Raw genomic sequence first — 20,632 nt, forward strand, 5'->3', positions numbered from 1 at the left:
CAAAAAAACATGAAATACCATATTTATCCAATATACAAGACAATTTGAATAACTCGAGAATTATTAAGGACATTGAATCAGTAATTTTAAAACTCCTAAAAAAAATCTTCAGGCCAGATGATTTTATTGGAGAATTCTGCCAAACATTTAAAGAAGAATTGACAATAATTCTATATAACTCTTCTAGAAAGTGGAAGAGGAAGAAATGCTTTCCAATTCATTTTATGAAACCAGTCATATCCTGATCCCCAAAACAAATTAAGACAATACAGCACAATATTCTTCTGAATATAAACACAAGAATTCTTAGCAAAATATTAGGAAATAGAATTTAGCAATATGTAAAAAGAATTACACACCATGAGCAAATGGGATTTATTCCAGGTATATAATGCTGGATGCTGTTTTAATATTTAAAAATCCATGTCATACAAAATGTTAACAAATAAAACTGGAAAAATCACATAATCATTATCAATTGGTGCAGAAAAAGCATTTGTAAAATTCAATATACATTCTTCACAAAAATTCTCATTCAAACAGAAATACCAAGAAATGTGCTAAACCTGATAAAGACCATCTATAAAAAAAGTACAGTCCACGTACTTACTGGTGAAAAACTGAATGCTTTCCCCCTGAGATTGGGAATAAGGCAAGAATATCTGCTCTTATCACTGTCATTCAATAGAGTGATGGAAGTTATAGCCAGTGCAATAAGACAGGAAAAGGAAATAAAAACCATACAGATTGGGAAGCAAGTAAAACAGTTGTTTCTACATTCAGATGATATGATTGTCTATATAGAAAATCTCAAAGGGGTACCTGGGTGGCCCAGTTGGTTAAATGTCTGATTCTTGATCTCAGCTTAGGTCCCGTTCTCAGGATCATGAGTCCAAGCCCCACTTTTGGCTCTGTGCTGGGCATGAAGCCTACTTTAAAAAAAAAAAAAAAAGAAAGAAAGAAAGAAAAGAAAAAAAAAGAAAATCTCAAAGTGTTTACAAAAAAGTCCTAGAACTAAGAAGTGAATTGAACAAGGTCACAGGATACAACATAAACATGCACAAATCAATTGTAGTTTTTATCTACCAGCAATGAATGCAAGAGTACCAGAATTTAAAATATGATACCGTTTACAATTGCTTATAAAAATTGAAATACTTATGGGCAAATTTAATAGAACATGTGTAGGGCTTATATTCAGAAAACTGCAGAACACTGATGAAAGAAATCAAAGATCTAAATAAATGGAAAGACATACCATGTTTATAAATTGAAAGACTCTGCTGTCGTTTTAAGAACCTATGGGTACCCTTTACTTTAAGACTATGGATTGAGAGGGAAAGCAGAGGCAGTAGCCAGTCCTTAAGCTACTTGGGTAATGTCCCATTGCCAAGAACAGTCTAGTCCCATTGCCAAGCCGGACTAAAGCATTACTAAATGGATGCCAGCCCCTAAGGAGTACTTCACTGCTTGGTTTTCATTTTTTGACAATCAACCTCAGTGAAGGGGTTACCTGGAGAGTGCGGCAGCTCAGTATTTGTCTCCTTTCCTTGACTGAACACACATGGTGGCCTGGTTTGCTGTCTCCAGGATGACAGTAGGCTCTGGACGGCTCTTGGGGCAAGGCAGGATGCACATATACCCTGCACCTGCCATACAGTGGAGAGGAAGGCTGGCTCCCAAGGTGGTTGGCCCTCTTGCTTCCTGACTCTAACAGCTGAGGTGCTGGGGGCTTCTGCGGTATCTCTGCAGTGGTGTTGATGATGGAAGACTTTCTCTCTCTCTGTATAATTTTTTAAAATATGAAAATAATTCAATAGTGAAATTATTAGCCCACCCCAGGCAGTCTCAGCTATAATTTATGGCTCCACGTCTCCCACCATTGTAATTTTGTTTTGCGTTCATTAGGATATGATTTTTTTTTAAAGAACAATCTCAAGGAATCATAGTTCTGACGACTAACATTAACCACCATGTCACTCATAGATATTGCTGAGGCTGTTATTCTGAAAAGTAAATTAATTTCCCTTGTGTGGGAACCATCTGAATAACATTCACATTCCTCTCTAGGGTGGGCTGATTGACTCTGGAAAGAACCTGCTGCTTCTATGGCAACATGATGTATTGGAAGGCTCTGCCCACCCCAACTTCTCTGGCTTTATTTTGTCCACCCTTTTGTCCTTCCCTGAAATTTGGGAAGAAGAAAATTTGGCTGGTGTTCTTGGATACATAGAAGTGTCAGGTGCTTTTAGAATGCTTCATATTACTTTCCAGTACACACACACACACACACACACACACAATTTTTCTAACACAGCAGTAAACAGCTTATCTTCTTTTCTGTCAGTAATTTCATTATCTTTAATTTAAGATTGGGTGGAAGAGACTTTCCCGTTGACTCTAACTTTTTTTTTACAACAGTTTTAGTGATGCAAATACATTGGTGCTTTGTTTGGGTTAAAGGAATAAAAGGGGGACTTCTTTTGGGAAATATCAAAATGATTTTTTCTAGATCAAGGCTGAGTAGAAGAGAGGGTAATTTTAGGGACTCAGGATAATGGTAATGACTATGTTGATGAAGACATGCCTTAAAGACCTACTGTGTGTCAGGCGTGGTACTAAATACATATGAGCACTATCTCACTTAGTCTTTACAATCATCGTCGGCCTTATTTAATGGGCTCAACGAGTTTGTGTAACTCACTCAGGTTAACATAGCAAGTGTCAGGATCTGTATGCAAATCAGATTTGTCTGATCCAAAGCCTGGGGTTTAACCACTATTTCCTGCCTCCCCTCTGGTGATGCCTGGGGTGATGGGATGTTGACTTGGTCCCAGGATAGCCTCCCATGGGCAGCATGAGGCACTGGAAGAGGGTAAGAACAAATTCAGTGGAGAGGCAGCCAGATTCATTGGTGTTTAATTTGAAGGGGTTTGACCCTTTGTGTGTCAGATCAGATCGACTGTTGTTTGTGTAATTGAATCCTCACAGAAGAACCTGGAGTTGGCCAATCTTCAGATTCAGAGTGACCCAAGCCTTGCTCTCTACTAGACCTTCATGGTCAGGCTTATAGTGGTTATATTCCAGGATTATAAAGTTGACCAGAAGTGGCCCACTCAACGGAAATATGAGCACTGCAGGTTTACTCTGCCTTGTGTTGTCTCTTATCTGAAGGGTTGCTGGCATCTCCACTGGGGTCATCCATCCACTGGTGGGAGGAGTGGCCTGATCCTAATCCCTTATGGTTCCTGCAGCCTGCTCCACTTGGCACTTGTCTTCCAATGCGAATTTACAAGGTGGACAGTCTTTGCAGGCCCGGGTGGCAGGATGTCAATCCCCACCTGGCACTGGCCATGACTTTAGAACCACAGGCTTCCTGTTGGGGAGGGCCTTTGTATTCTTGGGCCTTTGATACGGTGTGACCTTTGAGAAAGGGGAAGAAGGAATGGCAAAGGCTCTTCCTCTCTGTGTTCTCTGGCCAAGAGAACATGGGCTCTACTGTCTGTTTATGGGTTTGGGGTGGCTGTCTCTGCCCTCTCTATGTAGACTTCGACCCTGACAACAAAGCACCCTCATTTCTTTTCATGTCGGAAATATTTTCATGTTTATAAATTGCCATCATCATGGACTCCATCACAACCATTAAGGATCAACCATACTATTCTGTGGTGGTTGCAGTGAGAGACTGGGGAGGGGTCAGAGAAATAAAGTGTCTGGAAGGTGCGAAAGTTATTTGGGATTTCCACGGGATCGGGGGGTGCTTTAAGAACTCTTTCTTGAGGTCATTTTGCACACTTTGTGACAATCAAGGCTACTGTTAAAAAAGCATGTACTTGTATGCTACACACACACACGCACGCGCGCCCGCGCACACACACACACACACACCTGCATGAAAATACACACACCTTCTATCTTTCCTACAGACAGATTTAAAGATGCCATTTGAAGAATTGCAGTGAAAACATGGTGATGTAACATCTTGAGCCTGATGTTTTAATGCAGGATTGCTTTGTCAGAACCCGAGTACACGCTATTTAAATGCTCAGCTGCAAAAAAAAAAAATAAAAAATAAAAAAATAACAAGGGTTGTGTGTAGCCAGGCCCCTTCCATGATCCCAAGCTTGACCCCAGGGTGGGGTTAGTTGGGGTTGGGTGTGGTGAGGCTTGGTGCTGGGAGTCAAGGTGTCTGTTGACATTACTTGATAATAAGAAGCCGGGTTTTTACATCCTGGCTGGACAGCTGAACCAAATCTGCCGGGTCCAACCAGTGGTGTTAAAATATCCTGCTTTGTAACTTATTTTCTCTGTGGGTTTCTATGTTCAGGAGCATCCCAGAGAAGGGGAGAAAGGGATAGATGGGCTGTGGGCTCTCTGAGTGGTTGGAGGGTCTCTGTTGGGGGCCAGTGGGGCTGTAGTGGTCCATCTGTGGGGCATTCACAGGTTCACTTGAAGCCTGTCTGTGGCCGAGATTAATGAGGGAAGGTGGCCACAGGGAGTGTGGCCGGGGCCCAGGAATTTGCTCAGCTTTTGTCTGCAGAGGTCAGCACTTTGACAGCGAAGGAGGAAGGTCTTGTCCTTCCTCCCTCCGGCAGCAGGGATGCCCATGAACCAGCTTGCACCAAGAAGTCTCAGGGTCAAGGACAAGCCCCAGCCACAAAGCTCCTCTCCTTCTTCCAATTTGACTGGATGTCACTCAGAGTATACTGATGCAATGATGCTGCAGAGCAGGAAACATGTGAAGCAATTATCTTTTTAGTAGGTCACTGGCCTCCTTTGGGAGAAGAGACCAGAGGGAGATGGGAAGGCGGGCAGCTCAGCCACCCCCAGAGGCTGCGCGCGCAGTAGCTGAGCTGGTGATTAATAGCCGTGTCACTTTCCATGAATGTTGCTTTAAGCAGCCGTGTTCAAAATGGAGTGGGAATGAAATAAAACACCCCAAAATAGATATTTCCTCTCTTCCTGATGAGTTGCTACAATCCAGAAATAGCTTTTCAAATCTGTAATTTTAAATGGCACCATTCACAGCATCCTCAGGGCCGTGGCTTTATTTTCACATGGATGTTGTCGTGTGCACACGCACATGCATCACTTTTCGTTTTTAAAGAGCACCAAAGGTTTGAGCTCAGTGACTTTGAGGTTTTCTTGGCACTGAAATAAAAATTATGATTACAGAGAAAAATACAGCCTTTACATGTGTTTTTAAGGAAAAATAGTAACCCAGCGGAGGAAAAGGACAGGAAGAGGATTGTGCCCATATAGATCATACTGGAGCAGTAAAAACGTCTGGCAGGCAGTAATTGCTGGCCAGCTGCAGGGATTACAGTCCTGTGAGCTGTGTTCAGGGCAGCCCGCCAGGACGCTGGCAACCAGAAGTCGGGCCTGGACCATCATGACCCGCAGTGCCATTGCTAGGTCTGAGAGCATAAATAGGAGGGTGACCACACAGCGGCATGGCAGGGTTCCTGCACTGACCACACCCTCTCAGAGCACAGAGACTTGAGGCGCCTTCTCTCTGCTGCCTCTGAAGGAGCCAGGCTACCAGTTTGGAGGCTGATAGTGGCAGTCATAGGGGTGACCTCTGGCCGGGTCTCTGGGCAGGAGAAGGGTCACTTGACTTTAGTATCACTTTTGTCCTGCCAAAGAACATATCTGATGGGTGAGAAGCCAGCAGGAGCCCTCAGCCCAAAGCTTTGGGGACTGTCACTGTCTTGGGCCAGAGAGAGGGAGGGAGAGAGGGCGGGTGCTGTGCTTTCTCTCCCGCTCATGTCTTTCCTTCTGGTCCCTAGCAAAAAACAAAAATCAAAAACAGACAAAACAAAGCAGCGGTAGGGTGGGTTGTTGGGCATAAAAGCGGAGTGGATTCCTCATCTTATTTGCTTCTTCCATCCCTGTCCTAACTGCCCCTGGCTCCCATTTGGCACTCCAGTGTCTGACCGTTGGCCTTTTGTCGGGACATCTAGCAACTCGTGAACATTCCAAGGAGACCTGGAGGTGGGCGAGGAGTTGGGTGTGGAGCTGCTGGGGGATGGTGGGACATTTCACCTGCCTTCTCTTTCCCAAGAACGCACACTTGGCCAGCCTGGGGCATGTCAAGACGGAATAGGCTGGCCTCTTAGGTTTTATTATTGTTGGGGTCCGGTGAGGCCAACAGAGCAGGGGGTGACCGCCATTGAAAAGAAAGCTGTTAACTCACAGTTCCCAAGGGGAGGGGGGGGTGCTGTGCCACGCGGGCCATATGGGGAAGCAGCAGGGATGGTTAAGAGGCAGAGGGAGCAAGGGGGAAGCAGGGACAAGAACCTTTACTGTGGTTTCTGTGAGACGGAATGGGGGAGGCAGGGCAAGCAGGCTAAGCACGTTTAGGCTTGGCTAGTTTGAATAATCTCAGAAGGTTCTGGGGCATAGGGGCTGTCCCTAGTTGTCTGGTACCTGGCCTGGGGGGATAGCGGCCCAGAGTAAAAAAAGTCTGGTAAAGGAGGTGGCTAGGGGTGTGGGCTTTGAACTGGTTAGTTTGCATATGAAAGATGGAAACACTACTCAAGCAGAGTAGTCCTTTGTTCTCCTTAGGCACTGGCCCGCCCAAGGGCCAGTCAGCAGGGCCCCAGATGGCAGTGCAAGAAGACATGTGGTCAGTACAGGTGTCCCTCACACCAGCCTGAAAGGGAGAAGCGTTCCCAGGGGGGCAGGAATAACAGGGGAAGTGCCCAGGGCATCCTGAGGAGAAGTAGCTTCCTGCTTTGATTGGTCTGGTTTGGGTTTCGAAGGGGGCATGTCACGAATAGGAGAACGGGTCCGTGGGAGGAGAGGGCATTCGGCTAAGCCACCAGAAATATGACGTGTGGCAGCCGAATGAGATTGGCGGAGAGCCCTGCCTGGACAGAGGCCCAGGATGGGAAGTGTCTGAAGGGGCTTAGCAGGAAAACCAGTTGGGACACTCAAGCAAGGCCAAAGTGGTCTGTTGAATGCCAAGCCGAAGCATTTGGATTCCGTGCTGTGTGAGCTGTCCAGAGCTGTTCTCTTTTGCCCTCTAGTTCTGTTAATGAATTCATAGCCGCAGAGAATGCCTACGCTTGGCCGTATATCATAATCTCAGAACTTAATTAACAAGTAAGGATGCTGATGTAAATGTATTCTGGATGAAAAAAAGAAATCCCCCGCGGCAGGGGTTGAAAACTCAGTGCCTCCCAGGCCTGCAGTGAGCGGAAAGGACCCTGGGGACCATGGGGAACAGCCATGCCCCAGACAGAGAAGTCAGCAGCTTCTGAGCTCCAGTGAAACAGATCACGGGAACGGGGTCCAGAATTGCCAGATCTTCCTAGTTTTCAAGGAAAGCTGGAAATTCAGAGTCTTGTGTAATGTCCCGAGTTTTGTGACATTGCCTGGCAAGTCTGTGGCAGCTCATTAGTGACACTCTTTACTCCCACAGAGCACAAAGAAAGGCACGGCGAGGCCTGCCACATGGGCTCCTGGTGGCCTCTTTCTGCTCTGCACCTGTCACCCTAATTTTACCGTGAGGGTCAAAGAGGAAATGGGATGGTTATAAGGTATGGCCTAACCTGGGAAACTGAGGCACACCAGGTCAGGGGTCGGATCTGTCATCTGAAGACCTTCCCTGAGGTCTTGAGTCAGCCACTCTGTGGTGCTTCGTCTGCATTTCCTCACTGGCAAAATCCATTCATTCTTTCATTCATTCTTGCTGTGTGGGAGGCCAAGACAAACGCTTCACACACAAAAACAGAGGTTTTGATGGGATGCTGTCCAAAGTGGTATTGCTACTGAAATTATTTTATAGCAAAACAAAAGCTAAAAGGTGCTGCGATCAGTGGCTTCTTTTCCTGGCTGTGCGGAGAAGTTCCCTGCAGAGATGTTCTAGGAGCACATAAGGACGACGGGTGATTGACAGGGCAGGGGAGAGGGGTACAGGGTTGGGGTCGTGGAGGTCTGCACAAGGCTGTCCTGCCCACGTCGCTTGGTCTTGTTCTCTCCGTGTCCAGGGCTGGGGGCTCAGCAGCTGGGCCGGGCCTCCTTGACCCTGGTAGACGCCCAGCACCTTAGGGGATGCCTGCACAGAGCAGGCACGCGGATGGCCCCCAGTGTCGTGTGGCAGTGTCTACCCTCAGCAGACAAACGTTTTAGCCACAGTGACCGTAGAGAAAAGATACAGTATAATCATAGCACTTAAAAATGGAAATTGAGAGAGTGGGGACAAATGGAATTTAAAATGCCCCGACATTATGATGACACCATTATTGGATCTGTGATTTCCTTGCTGGTTTTGCAGTGATCCAGCAAAAGCTGAGACGTTTCCCTGCAGGCTGTCTGGCCTCGTTTGGCACCAGGGCCTGCAGGCGTTGGGGTCCGCCGGTGTGGACGGAGGGCAGAGTTGGGTAGCGATCCTTGGACAAGCAGCTGCGGGGTGGTTAGGCCGTGCCCGGGGAGGTCTGTGCGCCTAGAAAACAAGCCTGTGCTCACAGTACTTAAGAGCGGTTCTCCCCGTGCGAGTGTCTGGTCGCCCTTACCACCCCCCCACCCACACAACAGGAACAGGTTATGAATTCTAGACCACCATATGCACTACACGATCATGGTGGTCTTTTAAGAACAAACAAAGGCAACAGGAAAGCATCAGATTATGTTTAAGAAAGTCTATCGAGTGTAAAAATTTTTAAAAACTCCCGTTTCCCTTCTCTCCTTGTGACTGATAGATACCCTCACCTCACCGGTGTCTGAAGCACGAGTTTTGCTCTGCCGGTTTGATAATATAGCATTACGTGCGCGCGCGCGTGTGTGTGTGTGTGTGTGTGTGTGTGTGTGTGTGTGTGTATGCATGTGCACGTGCGTGAGGTGTCCTTTCAAAAATCAGCGTGAAGATCAGAGATGTTCAGAGGGGAGGCTGCCGAACCCAGAGCTCTAGAGCCATCACAGGGCTGGGGAGGGAGGTGACTTCCGACAGGCCAGGCTTTTTGCAGTCTGCGGCGGAGGGATTCTGTAGGATTAGACCCTGGGTGTTGCCTGTGGGGATAATCCACACCCCACCCCCCCCTCACGAACTGCTCTAAGGAAGGCCTCGATTCGCCGGGACACCACCGCCTTAGAGCAGCAGCTGTTCATAAAGCACAGTACTTCCAGCGGGTTGTGAACACCTTTCTGTGTGGAACTGCAGGGGGATTTAGGTGGGCTGAAAGTAATGACCTGCCTGTGAATCTGACGGGAGCAGCGGGGTTAGAGTTGCCTCCTTGTTGAGAATGTCCTTTTGAAATACATTCTAGGATATTGCTCCCGTCCTATTAATTATGTCACAAACTTAGCAAAGCTGAATAATTAATGATCGCGGGGCACCCGGAACTATAAAATGCCATGTAAATGTTAAGGAGTAAAAATTACTTTGTGTATTAATTAAACAGAGAGTCTGCTTTAAAAATAGTCCATGGTGGGAAGATTAATTTCCAGAAGAGCCAAAAAGCTTTTCTGTTGGACTATCCTAAGAAACTTTTGATATCTAATTATCTCAACCACAGTTCAGGAGACCCGGGCATTCTGTATTCTGAAGTGTTTTAAAGGCAAATGGCTGCTTAGCACTTTTAGCTCTGGAAATGAAGTTGCCTATTGAATTTTGATAAAATTTGTGCCTGCTTGATTCTCTCTAGCCAGAGGCAGTTTGGGCCTAAAGCCAAGAAAGAAGTCAAGATCATTGAGCACCAAACACAGACCCTTCCGCTGATGCCTCACCTGGCCACAGCCTTGGCCTTGACCTTCGCCAGCAGGTGAGATGGCTCTCAGGGTTTGCTCTGTAAAAATGAGTGTGAGGTCCTGCCTGGCATTAGTAAGGAGTGAGGGGAGAGGCAGGTGGGGACTTCATTTTCTAAGTGGGGACAGGAAAGTCTGTGACTAAAATCTGATGTTCAGGTTAAAAGTGATGTCTGAATCTTGATTGTCTGTATATCTGGGTGGATGGGATCCACAGAGGATTTGAAAAACCTTGAACCAACGTTTCTCCATATTTTCTAAAAGAAACAGACTTGGCTGTTAAAATTTCTCTACCTCTGATAAAGGTTCTAATTTAAATTTTTCAAAAATAGGTCAAGGTTGTGTGCACATGTAGGATTGGGGAGGGGGGTCGGAGTCAGGCTACTGAATAAAATAACGGTGATAGTCCTGTAAGTTCACACGGAACTTTGCATTTTATAGCAGGCTTCCATCTATGCCTCTCAGCTATTCCTCCGCAAAGCCCTGGAATGTTGCCTGGGCAGTTGTGTGTTATCACCACCTTCAGAAGGTCAGAAAATTGGGGATTTGCCTAAGATCACAGGGCCTGGGAGCAGATGCGCTGGGAATATAACTCCACACTTTGGACCTTTATCCTGTGTTCTTTCCTCCCTATGCAATCCTGCTTCTTAGGGAATTAATTTCTGAGTAATTTAGAATCGGTGTGTGTTTGAAATTTACTGCACCAATGGGTAGGCTGGTGCCAGGCTTTACAAAAGGAGGGTAATCGGGAGGGCCCTGCCAGTCTGGTGTGCAGCTAGCTTGTGGGGCTGCCTGGCTGGGAGGGGCATGAGCGGGCACACCTCTGCTCTTACTGTACTCAAGCCTGGCATTCCACGGTTCTCAAACAGCAAATCCTACAGACTGAGCTTCAGGTACCACTAAGATCGATCAATCCAAGCCACCCAGAAGAAAATAAATGTAAATCACTCACACCCAACATCTTACTTAAAATATTTTTGAGTGGTTTTGAGATTTAATTTGCACATGGTAAAATGCACAGATTTTAGGGTATAGTTCAATGACAAGCATATACCCTTGTGTAATGAATGCTCAAACCAAATATGAAACATTTCCCTCTTTGGGGCACCTGGGTGGCTCGCTCAATCAGTTAAGCATCCAGCTTCACTCAGGTCATGATCTCACAGCTGGTGGGTTCGAGTCCCACGTCAGGCTCTGTGCTGACAGCTCAGCCTGGAGCCTGCTTCGCATTACGTGTCTCCCTCGCTCTCTGCCTCTCCCCCACTCACTTTCTGTCTCTGTCTCTGTCTCTCTCTCAAAAATAAATAAACATTAACGTTTTTTTAAATTAAAAAATTTAAAAAAAAATTTCCCTCTTTGCAGTTGGCCCTCACCTCGAGAGACAACCACCTTTCTGAGTTCCACTCCCAGAGCTTAATTTTGTCAGTTCTTAAGCTTCCTGTAAATGGAAACATACAGTATATATTTTTTGCGTGTGTCCAGTTTATTTCATTCAACACAATGTCTTAATGTTCCTCAATGTTGTTGATAGTTTATTAATTTTTAGTGCTGAGTAGTAACATTAAATAAATAAACCACAATTTTTTAATACATTCTCCCAGGGCTGGACATTTGGGTTGTGTCTAATCTTTTAGCTACTGTGAATAAGACACCAGTGAATATTCTCATCCAAGGTTTTCATTTTTCTTAGGGTATTTACTTGCAGGGTAATTGCATATGTGTATGTCTAAATTTATAGAAACTGCCATTTTTTCAGAGAGGTAGTACCATTTTATATTCATTTCAGCAATGCATGAGAGTCCTGGTTACTCTATTCTGAGATAAAAACTGGTGTCTCAAAACTGTTGCAAAAAAAAAAATCAGGTTGTATGAGTCATCTAAGTCTCTTCTTTTTCAAAATTTTCTGGGCTGTTTTGACTTGTCTGGGCACTTTGTATTTCTGTATACAATTTTGGATCTGCTTACCAGGTTTTTAGTTTTTGTTTTTTTGAACACAAAGCCTGATTGGATTTATTTGAGATTGCATGGAATCTATTTTTTTTTTTATTAAATATAATTTGTCAAATTGGTTTCCATACAAGACCCAGTGCTCATCCCAACAGGTGTCCTCCTCAATGCCCATCACCCACTTTCCCCTCCCTCCCACCCCCCATCAATCCTCAGTGTGTTCTCAGTATTTAAGAATCTCTTATGGTTTGCCTCCCTCCCTCTCTGTAACTTTTTTTTTGCCCCCCTCCCCCATGGTCTTCTGTTAAATTTCTCAGGATCCACATATGAGTGAAAACATATGGTACCTGTCTTTCTCTGACTGACTTATTTCACTTAGCATAATACCCTCCAGTTCCATCTATGTTGCTACAAATGGACAGATTCCATTCTTTCTCATCGCCAAGTAGTATCCCATTGTATATATAAACCACATCTTCTCTATCCATTCGTCAGTTGATGGACATTTAAGCTTTTTCCATAATTTGGCTATTATTGAAAGTGCTGCTATAAACATTGGGGTACATATGCCCCTTGCATGGAATCTATTAAGCAATTTGGGCAGTACTGGGTCTTTCAAATCTAAGAAGATGGTTTATCTCTCTTTATATAGGAATTTAATTTTTCTTAATGTTTTATAATTTACAGTGTAGAGGTCTTTCACATTTTTTACTAAATTTATTCAAATAGAATTGCTTTTAAAATTTAATTACCAGGGGCGCCTGGGTGGCGCAGTCGGTTAAGCGTCCGACTTCAGCCAGGTCACGATCTCACGGTCCGTGAGTTCGAGCCCCGCGTCGGGCTCTGGGCTGACAGCTCAGAGCCTGGAGCCTGTTTCCGATTCTGTGTCTCCCTCTCTCTCTGCCCCTCCCCCATTCATGCTCTGTCTCTCTCTGTCCCAAAAATAAATAAACGTTGAAAAAAAAAATTTTTTTTTAAAAAAATAAAATTTAATTACCAAATGTTTCTTAATGTCATGTAGAAATATAATTGAATTTTTTATATTAACCTCTTATATTCTCACTGAATTCACTTAGTAGATTTAGTAGTTTCATTATAGACTCCTTAGGATTTTCTATATATATCATCATGTCACATGTACATGAAGAGAGTTTTATTTCTTCCTTGCCAACATTTATGCCTTTTAAAAATTCTTTTTCTTGTCTTATTGGACTGGCGAAAACCTACAGTAAAATAGTGAATAACAACGGTGAGAGTGGACATTCTTATTTTGTTCCTGATTTTGGAAGAAAAGTATTCCATATTTCCCTATTAAGTGTGAACATTCACTGAAGGGTTTTTGTGGGGTGCCTTTTATTAGACTGAGGAAGTTCCTTTCTACTCCTAGTTGGCTGGATATTTTTATCATGAATATTGGGTTTTGACTTAATTTTTCTATTTAGCTGATCATATGAGATTTCTTCATTCTATTAATGAAGTGAGTTACATTGATTACTTTTCAAAAAAAATTTTTTTTTTCAACGTTTATTTATTTTTGGGACAGAGGGAGACAGAGCATGAACGGGGGAGGGGCAGAGAGAGAGGGAGACACAGAATCGGAAACAGGCTCCAGGCTCTGAGCCATCAGCCCAGAGCCTGACACGGGGCTCGAACTCACGGACCGCGAGATCGTGACCTGGCTGAAGTCGGACGCTTAACCGACTGCGCCACCCAGGCACCCCTGATTACTTTTCAAATATTGAGCTGGATTTGCATTCTTTAATTGGTCATAATGTACTATAATATTTTTATATTATTGGATTCAAATTGGTCATGTTTGGATAAGGATTTTTGTGTTTATATCTGTGAAGAATATACTTTTCTTTCCTTTGAAATGTCCTTGTTAGGTTTTGGTATAAGGGTTATGCTGTCCTCATAACATGAATAAGAAAGTGGTCCCTTCTCCTATATTTTCTCACGGAATTTTTATAAGATTGGTATTATTTCTTCCTTAAATTTGATAGTATTTACTAAGAAGCCATCTGGGCATTTTTTTTAATACAAAGATTTTTGATTACTCTATTAATTTCTTCAACAAATATGAATCTTAAGATTACCAAGTTCTTAGGGGCGCCTGCATGGCTCAGTTGGTTAAGCATCCAAAGCTTGATTTAAGTTCAGGTCATGATATCACGGTTTGTGAGTTTGAGCCCCACATTGGGCTCTGTGTTGGCAGCATGGAGTCTGCTTGGGATTCTCTCTCTTTCTCTCCCTCTCTGCTCCTCCCTGCGTGCTCTCTCTCTCTTTCTCTGAAAGTAAATAAATTAATTAAAAAAAAAAAAAGATTACCAAGTTCTTCTGTGTTAGTTTTGTTACTTTGTGTATTTCAAGGAGTTTGTCCTTTTCTGCTAATTTGTAAACTTCGTCAATAATATTTTCTTATTATAATATTAATGTCTATAGGATCTGTAGTGATGACCTTATTCCTAATATAATTTTTGGCTTTTTGAGGGGGGTCAATTTTGCCAGCCATTTATCAGTTTTGTTAATCTTTTCAAATAATATACTTTTGTCTTGAATGCTTTTGTTATATTTTTATGCATTTTTTGTTATTGATTTAATTTCTTGTCTTTATTATGTTCTCATTTCTATTTAGTTGGGAATTAATTTGCTCTTTTTTTCTAGCTTGTTGCTCTAAAACCTTTCTGTATAAAATAAAAGTGTATTGTTAACAAAATTTCTGCTAATTTTATTTTGTGTATTTTTAAGCTTTGGTTTTTAGCACATACAGATTTTGGGGTTATTATTTCTTCTAGAGGAAGTTAGCCTGTTATATTCATTAATATTTCTCTTCATTTCTGGTAATTTTTCTTGTCTTGAAGTCTACTTTCTTTGGTATTGATACAACCATACTGGTTTTTTATGCTTAGTGTTTATCTAAGCATATGCTTAGTGGTATATCTCTGTATATCTAAGCATATATGATATGCTTTTATTTTATTTTATTTTATTTTATTTTAAAACCTTTTATTTTAACCTGTCATTGTATCAACCTATGTGGGTCACGGTAAGATTTTTATAAATAGCGCATGGTGAGATCTTGCTTTTTTATCCAATTTGATAATCTTTTAATTTGGGATGTTAAGTTCATTTTTAATTACCGTAGTTCCTAATATAGTTAAGTCTACTGTTTTGGTACTTGCCTTGTCCTGTCTTTTCTTGGTTTCTTCATTCCCTCTTTCTTCTTCTTGTGAATACTGTAAGTATTGTAATATGCATCCTTATCTTGCCAGTATCCACTTGAATTGGCATTATACCACTTTATATATAATGTAGACTTATAAGACTATAATTCTTTCTTTTTTAGGCAGTTATTGAGTAATTTCTTAGTTCCATATTATCTCCTCTCTGCTTTTACCTGTACTTGTTTTCTTGTTCTTTTTCCCAAGAATCTGGAGTGTATTTAAGCTCCTTTAAGGGTGATTCTAGCGAGCCAACAGCGTTGAGAACCACAGGAGCTTTTTAGGGAGCTTCCTGGTGTGACCTGAAAACAAACTTGACTAACAGAGAAAAGGCAGCAACATTAAATTATCATGAAAATTTACATTGGGTCAAAGTAATCTGATGATGAAACCTGATAATTTTTCACATGTATAGCAAAGGAAAATAAAATTCATCTTTGAATTTTTTGCCCAGCATTACTTGTAAGTATTACAAAGAGGCAAGAGAATCTACACATTTACTTCTCTGTCCGCTATTTACAAATCCATGGCCCGTGAAGTTAATAGATCACATAATGAAGAGCCACCATATATTCCACATTTATATGTGTATATATACACATATATACGTGCACCTTTATAACAGAAGTGTGATATGTACAACACGTTTCCTTTTTCTTCAGCTCTATTTATTTTTTATCTTGGTTTAAACTTAATTTATCTTTATTTTATAAGCTCTGTATTGATACTATTAGTAAAAATTAAAGTTTCTCTTGATTTTAGAGAGACACCCCAAAAATGCCAAGATCAGAGAAATAGAGAGGTCACAATTCTAGCTTAAGGTTTCAAGGGGAGCAATAAAAGGTGATTAATGGAAATTAATTAATTAATAAAAAATCACATGCCATGCATGGGTAATAGTACTGAACAGGACAGGGTCAGGTCCACACCTCATCAAGCTGTCAGTCTAATTGACCCCAAAACCTTCCAGACTTTCCTGACCTTCACCTCCTTACACACTCTGTGGTTTCTGGCCTTGCTCAGGGTCTCCATTGTGGCTCTGTTGATCCTTCATCTTGCCTTGCCTTGCCTTGCCTTGCCTTGCCTTGCCTTGCCTTGCCTCTCTCTTACTCCTCCCCCCTCTCTCCCCCCCAACCCTTCTCTCTACCCACCTACTGCAGCAGGGGTTGGCCCACTGAAAATCTGGCTATTGGAATCTCCAGGAAGAAACACTTCAACTGTGGAGGAAAAGGCTGTCTGTGTTTTAAAACAAGCCCAGAGAGAAGCTGGTGTTTTCTGTAACATATCTTGGCTTTCTTGTTTCTCTTTAGTTTATAGCCCCTGTTGTCCCTTCTCTGACTTGTGAGGAAATAGTTCAATGAAGCTGGTTGTAACATGATAAAACTTTATGCTAAGTACCTCTCCCCACTTCACACCCATTTTTTAATTAAAAAAATTTTTTTTAAATGTTTTTATTTATTTTTGAGACAGAGCAGAGAGAGAGGGAGACACAGAATCCGAAGCAGGCTCCAGGCTCTGAGCTGTCAGCACAGAGCCCGACATGGGGCTCGAACTCACAGACTGTGAGATCATGACCTGAGCCAAAGTTGGATGCTTAACCGACTGAGCCACCCAGGTGCCCCTTCACACCCATTTTTTAAGAAAGCTATCAGACCTTGCTTCTAGACCCCATCTCCTAATTCTCATGGGTATAATGATGCCAGTCAACTGGCTTCAAGTTTCAGGGTCTGGGTAACCTCAGGTTTGATGAGTTCAATGTTTAGTCAATGTGCTGGGTCCTCCTCAAGCACAGAGAAACACTCGTGAGAGTAGCCTACACCTTAAGTGTCTGGGTCTGGAGTTGAGTGAGCAGGAAAAGTACCACCGGCTAGGTCAGCTGGCCCTGCCTCTCCTCCCTTCTAATGTGACAAAAATGAATAATTAGCGCTTCGCTTCACAGTTAAAAGGTAGGTAATAGAAATGAGGTCGAATGGCTTCTGTCAGTGCATGTGTGTTTACATATTAGTAAGCACACGGGACCTCGCTGGTAGGTTCACCAGGTAAAATACAGTCGCCCAAATTTGAATCTCAGACGTCCAATGTATGATTTTTTAGTCTAAGTACATCCCAGCACTTGAACTAAAACTTATGCATTGTTTAACTGAAATTCTCCTGTTTCTACTTGTTAAATCTGGCGGTGGTCCTAGCTAGGTCCTGGACGTGTGCTAGGGCTCGAGTCAGACACGGTCCCTGCCACACGGAGTATGCCATGCCTTGTCTGGGGTCTGACAGTAGCAGGTGGGCAAGCCACTTACCCTCTTCCTTATCCCCTTTCTTCGCCACTGCCCTCACAGGTCTGGAGACCGGGAGGACCTGTCTAGCCCTTAGTGAGTGCCACTACCCCGCCCCCCCCCCCCCCCGCATCACTCACAGTCCCTTGCCTTTAACAAGGAGAGGATGTCCTTTGGAGCCTGTTCAGTTAAGGAAGAGATGGGACCCTTCTCCCCACCAGCTCATCAGCCGCTGGCTAGCGGGGCTGGCTTGATGAGGCAAGGGTTGGTGGGGTGGGGGCCTCTGAGAGAGACGATGGGCTCCTGAAGAGCCTGCCAAGGCTTTTTTCCCTGCCTACCCTCTCCAGAACTGGCAGATGTGTTCCCTCCTCCCTTCTTCACACGGCCTGTGTGTCAGGCACCTTGCCAGCCCCTGAGGACCAGCAACCAACAGCCCTGCCTGGGTGGCCAGGTAGGATTCCTGTTTTCTGCCTTTGGCCATGGGTGCCATCCTTGGGTCTCTTACTAAACTCTTCCCATAGGGCCCAGGACATCCCGAGCTGGCTTCCTACTGCTGAGTGCTGATGGCACCCTGCATGCTTCCTGGCTCAGGGGCACACTGGTGGGCATCTTGGCATGCGGGTCTTCCACCGCCCGGCTGATGCCCTCTATGTTCTCATCCACTGACTGCGATGGCAGAACCCCTCCTGAGGTAGCCGTAATGCTCAGTAAATGTCAGCTGTTGTTGTTGCCATCACCGCTGAAACTCAAGTTTCCTACCCTCACCTTACCAAAAGCCACATTGTGACAAGGTTTCCTCCTGCATGGAAATCACTCAAGGCCCTCCCTCTTTATCGTCTCACCTGGACCCTCCCCAGCTCCCCTTCCTGCACCCTGTCCCCCACATGCAGCCTGGCCTCATCAGATACATTCTCCACAAGCAACTACTTCTGAATAGAATCTGAACTCCACTTGACTGCTGGACCCTTCTAGGACCCTCCAAAGCCTTCCGTACTGGATACCCTTAAGCTCTCTCCTGTGGCACTTTCCTCTGTCTGGCCCCTGCCAGCCTCCACCCCACTGTGTCTTCTCTCCTCTACCTTGAGGTTCCGTACTCAGCCTCTGCCCTGCTTTGGCCTTCCCTGCAAGCAGCGTCCTCAGCCTGTCTCCACATTCATCTCTCACTTCTTGGTCTTTCCTCACTGGCAGTTCGTAGATACAGTTCAGACTGGCATCTCCTCCGGGACACCTTCTCTGAGTCTCTCTTGGAATAAGGAGCCCCTTTAGAAGCCTCTTGGAGCAGCAGCCCGGGCCCCCTCTTGTCACTGCACCATTATGATTGGTCTGAGGTTGTGCAGGCTTCACACATAGACGTTGTGGGTCCTTAATTTAGCATCTCCACACCTAACGGTAGGTACCTAGCTCTCTGCACAGGTTGCTTCAGCTGAACTGAATGAAGTTGCCTTGTGTGATTACGTCACACTTGGCCACGTAGTTGTTCGAAGCTTTGCTTTTCAACTTTCTGTTGGTCCCTAAAGCAGACGTTACATGATGGGAAGGAGTTAGTCCAAGAGCTCGCTGGCCAGTGCAGTTGGTAGCTGATACCTCTCCTGGGGGTCGTTTAGTGGGATTTGCTACTACAATGAATTTCCTAGCTTTTAATTTCAGTATTTTAAGTGTACCAGCCAAAAGGAGTATTTTGGGCCCACCTCACCTCTTATTCATTCAAGGCTGGGTTCCAGGTCGGTGGGGGTGGTGGGGGGTGGGTCACAGCACCATTGCTGTTATCTTTCACTGGGATTCTCTCATTTTCTCTCACAGTCTCTTATTACCCAACATCTTTTTTTAAATGTTTGTTTGTTTATTTGTTTAAAATGTTTATTTATTTTTGAGAGACAGAGCACGAGTACAGGAGGGGCAGAGAGAGGGAGACATAGAATCTGAAGCAGGCTCCAGGCTCTGAGCTGTCAGCACAGAGCCCGACGTGGGGCTCAAACTTATGAACCGAGAGATTGGGACCTGAGCCGAAGTTGGACGCTCAACCGACTGAGCTACCCAGGCGCCCCTTTTTATTTATTTTTGATGGGGAGAGAGAGAGAGAGAGAGAGAGAGAGAGAGAGAGAGAGAGAATCCGAAGCAAGCTCCATGCTGTCAGCTCAGAGCCCAACATGGGGCTCAATCTCACGAACCATATGATCATGACCTGAGCTGAAATTAAGTCAGACACTTAACTGACTGAGCCACCCAGGCGCCCCTACCCAACATCTTTAAGAATAAAATTACAATAATAACTAACACATATTCTATTGCTTATCATGTATCACATACTGTCCTTAGTAACTTCTTTAACACCTCAGACAACTCACCAAGTGTCTCCTTGTTTTTTAACTGATGTTTCCATAATACCTAGAACAGTGCCTGGCACAAAATAAGATTTCATTAAGGTGAAATGATACTTTATGACTTCACAAACTCACCAAAGTCCTGTCCTTGTCAAAGAATGGAGTCCAGGATATTTAAGTGCTTTGGATATTCCTCAGCAAATGAACACCACCATTTGTGCATTGAACTGTGTTTTTAATATAATCCTGAAACCTTATTGCCCAAAAGTCTTGTCTGCTGTTTTTATGTAAAACAGACTTTTGTAAATTGAATCCTGCCCTCTCACTGACTTAACAGTTTTAGAGATACTCCGCATTTCTCCTGAATCTCACCCTGTGGGTGGGTTCTAATAATTCAAGTGGCTGTAACAAATACCTTGCATTTCTAGAGGCATTGCCTATAAAATAAATGTATTTCGAAATGAGGAATAATTTTTCCACAGAATCCATAAATCCTAATTTATCCTCTGGGCCACTCTGAGTTTCTCATATCAGATATTCTCAAGATACGCACCTTCTGGACTCTACCATACCCTGCACGTGGGAGGCTTCTCAGTTCCCCTTTGCAAGCAGACATGAGAGTATGTTAGAGTCACTGGGTGCACCTTTGTGTCTGGGAGACAGAGGCTCCCGTCCGCGGGGTCTATGTCTTGTCAATGTTAAGTAAAATCACAGGCCAGCGTTGGAAAGAAATCTCACTAGACCTCTGCTAGGAGAGAGTCTCATGAGTCTTTCTTTTCTTAAAGCAGATTTATTTCTTATTCCCCACCCATTTCTACCCTAGAGAATGTCTAGGGCTCTGTGTGTGTGTGTGTGTGTGTGTGTGTGTGTGTGTGTGTGTGTTTAGGGAGGTCAGCAGGGAGTCATATATACATTTTTTTTTAAATGCTCAGCTCGGGGATTCTCTGAGAATTATTGTATGGCAGTCACAGTGAAAGACATGGGGGGTGGTGCTATAGCAGATCAAGAATGCTATTAACTTCCTCGGGGCACTGGCAAACTCATTATTCATCATGAAAAGAGCATGTTTAGGACTAGAGAGTCCTGGGTTTGAATCCTAGCACTGCTCTGCTCTGGGAGACCTAGA

General features: G+C 44.0%; 1 protein-coding gene across 1 annotated transcript in view; it reads left to right on the plus strand.

Annotated features, from left to right (window-relative positions):
• The window catches only part of ACOXL (acyl-CoA oxidase like), a 347,249-nt gene that overhangs the window by 147,500 nt on the left and 179,117 nt on the right, over positions 1-20,632 (plus strand). Inside the window, 1 exon segment of the mRNA XM_040496721.1 lies at positions 9,648-9,764. Within this exon segment, the coding sequence (XP_040352655.1) occupies positions 9,648-9,764 (117 nt within the window).

Source organism: Herpailurus yagouaroundi, unplaced genomic scaffold (genome assembly GCF_014898765.1).
Source record: "Herpailurus yagouaroundi ecotype Mexico unplaced genomic scaffold, PumYag 188, whole genome shotgun sequence".
Taxonomy (NCBI): domain Eukaryota; kingdom Metazoa; phylum Chordata; class Mammalia; order Carnivora; family Felidae; genus Herpailurus; species Herpailurus yagouaroundi.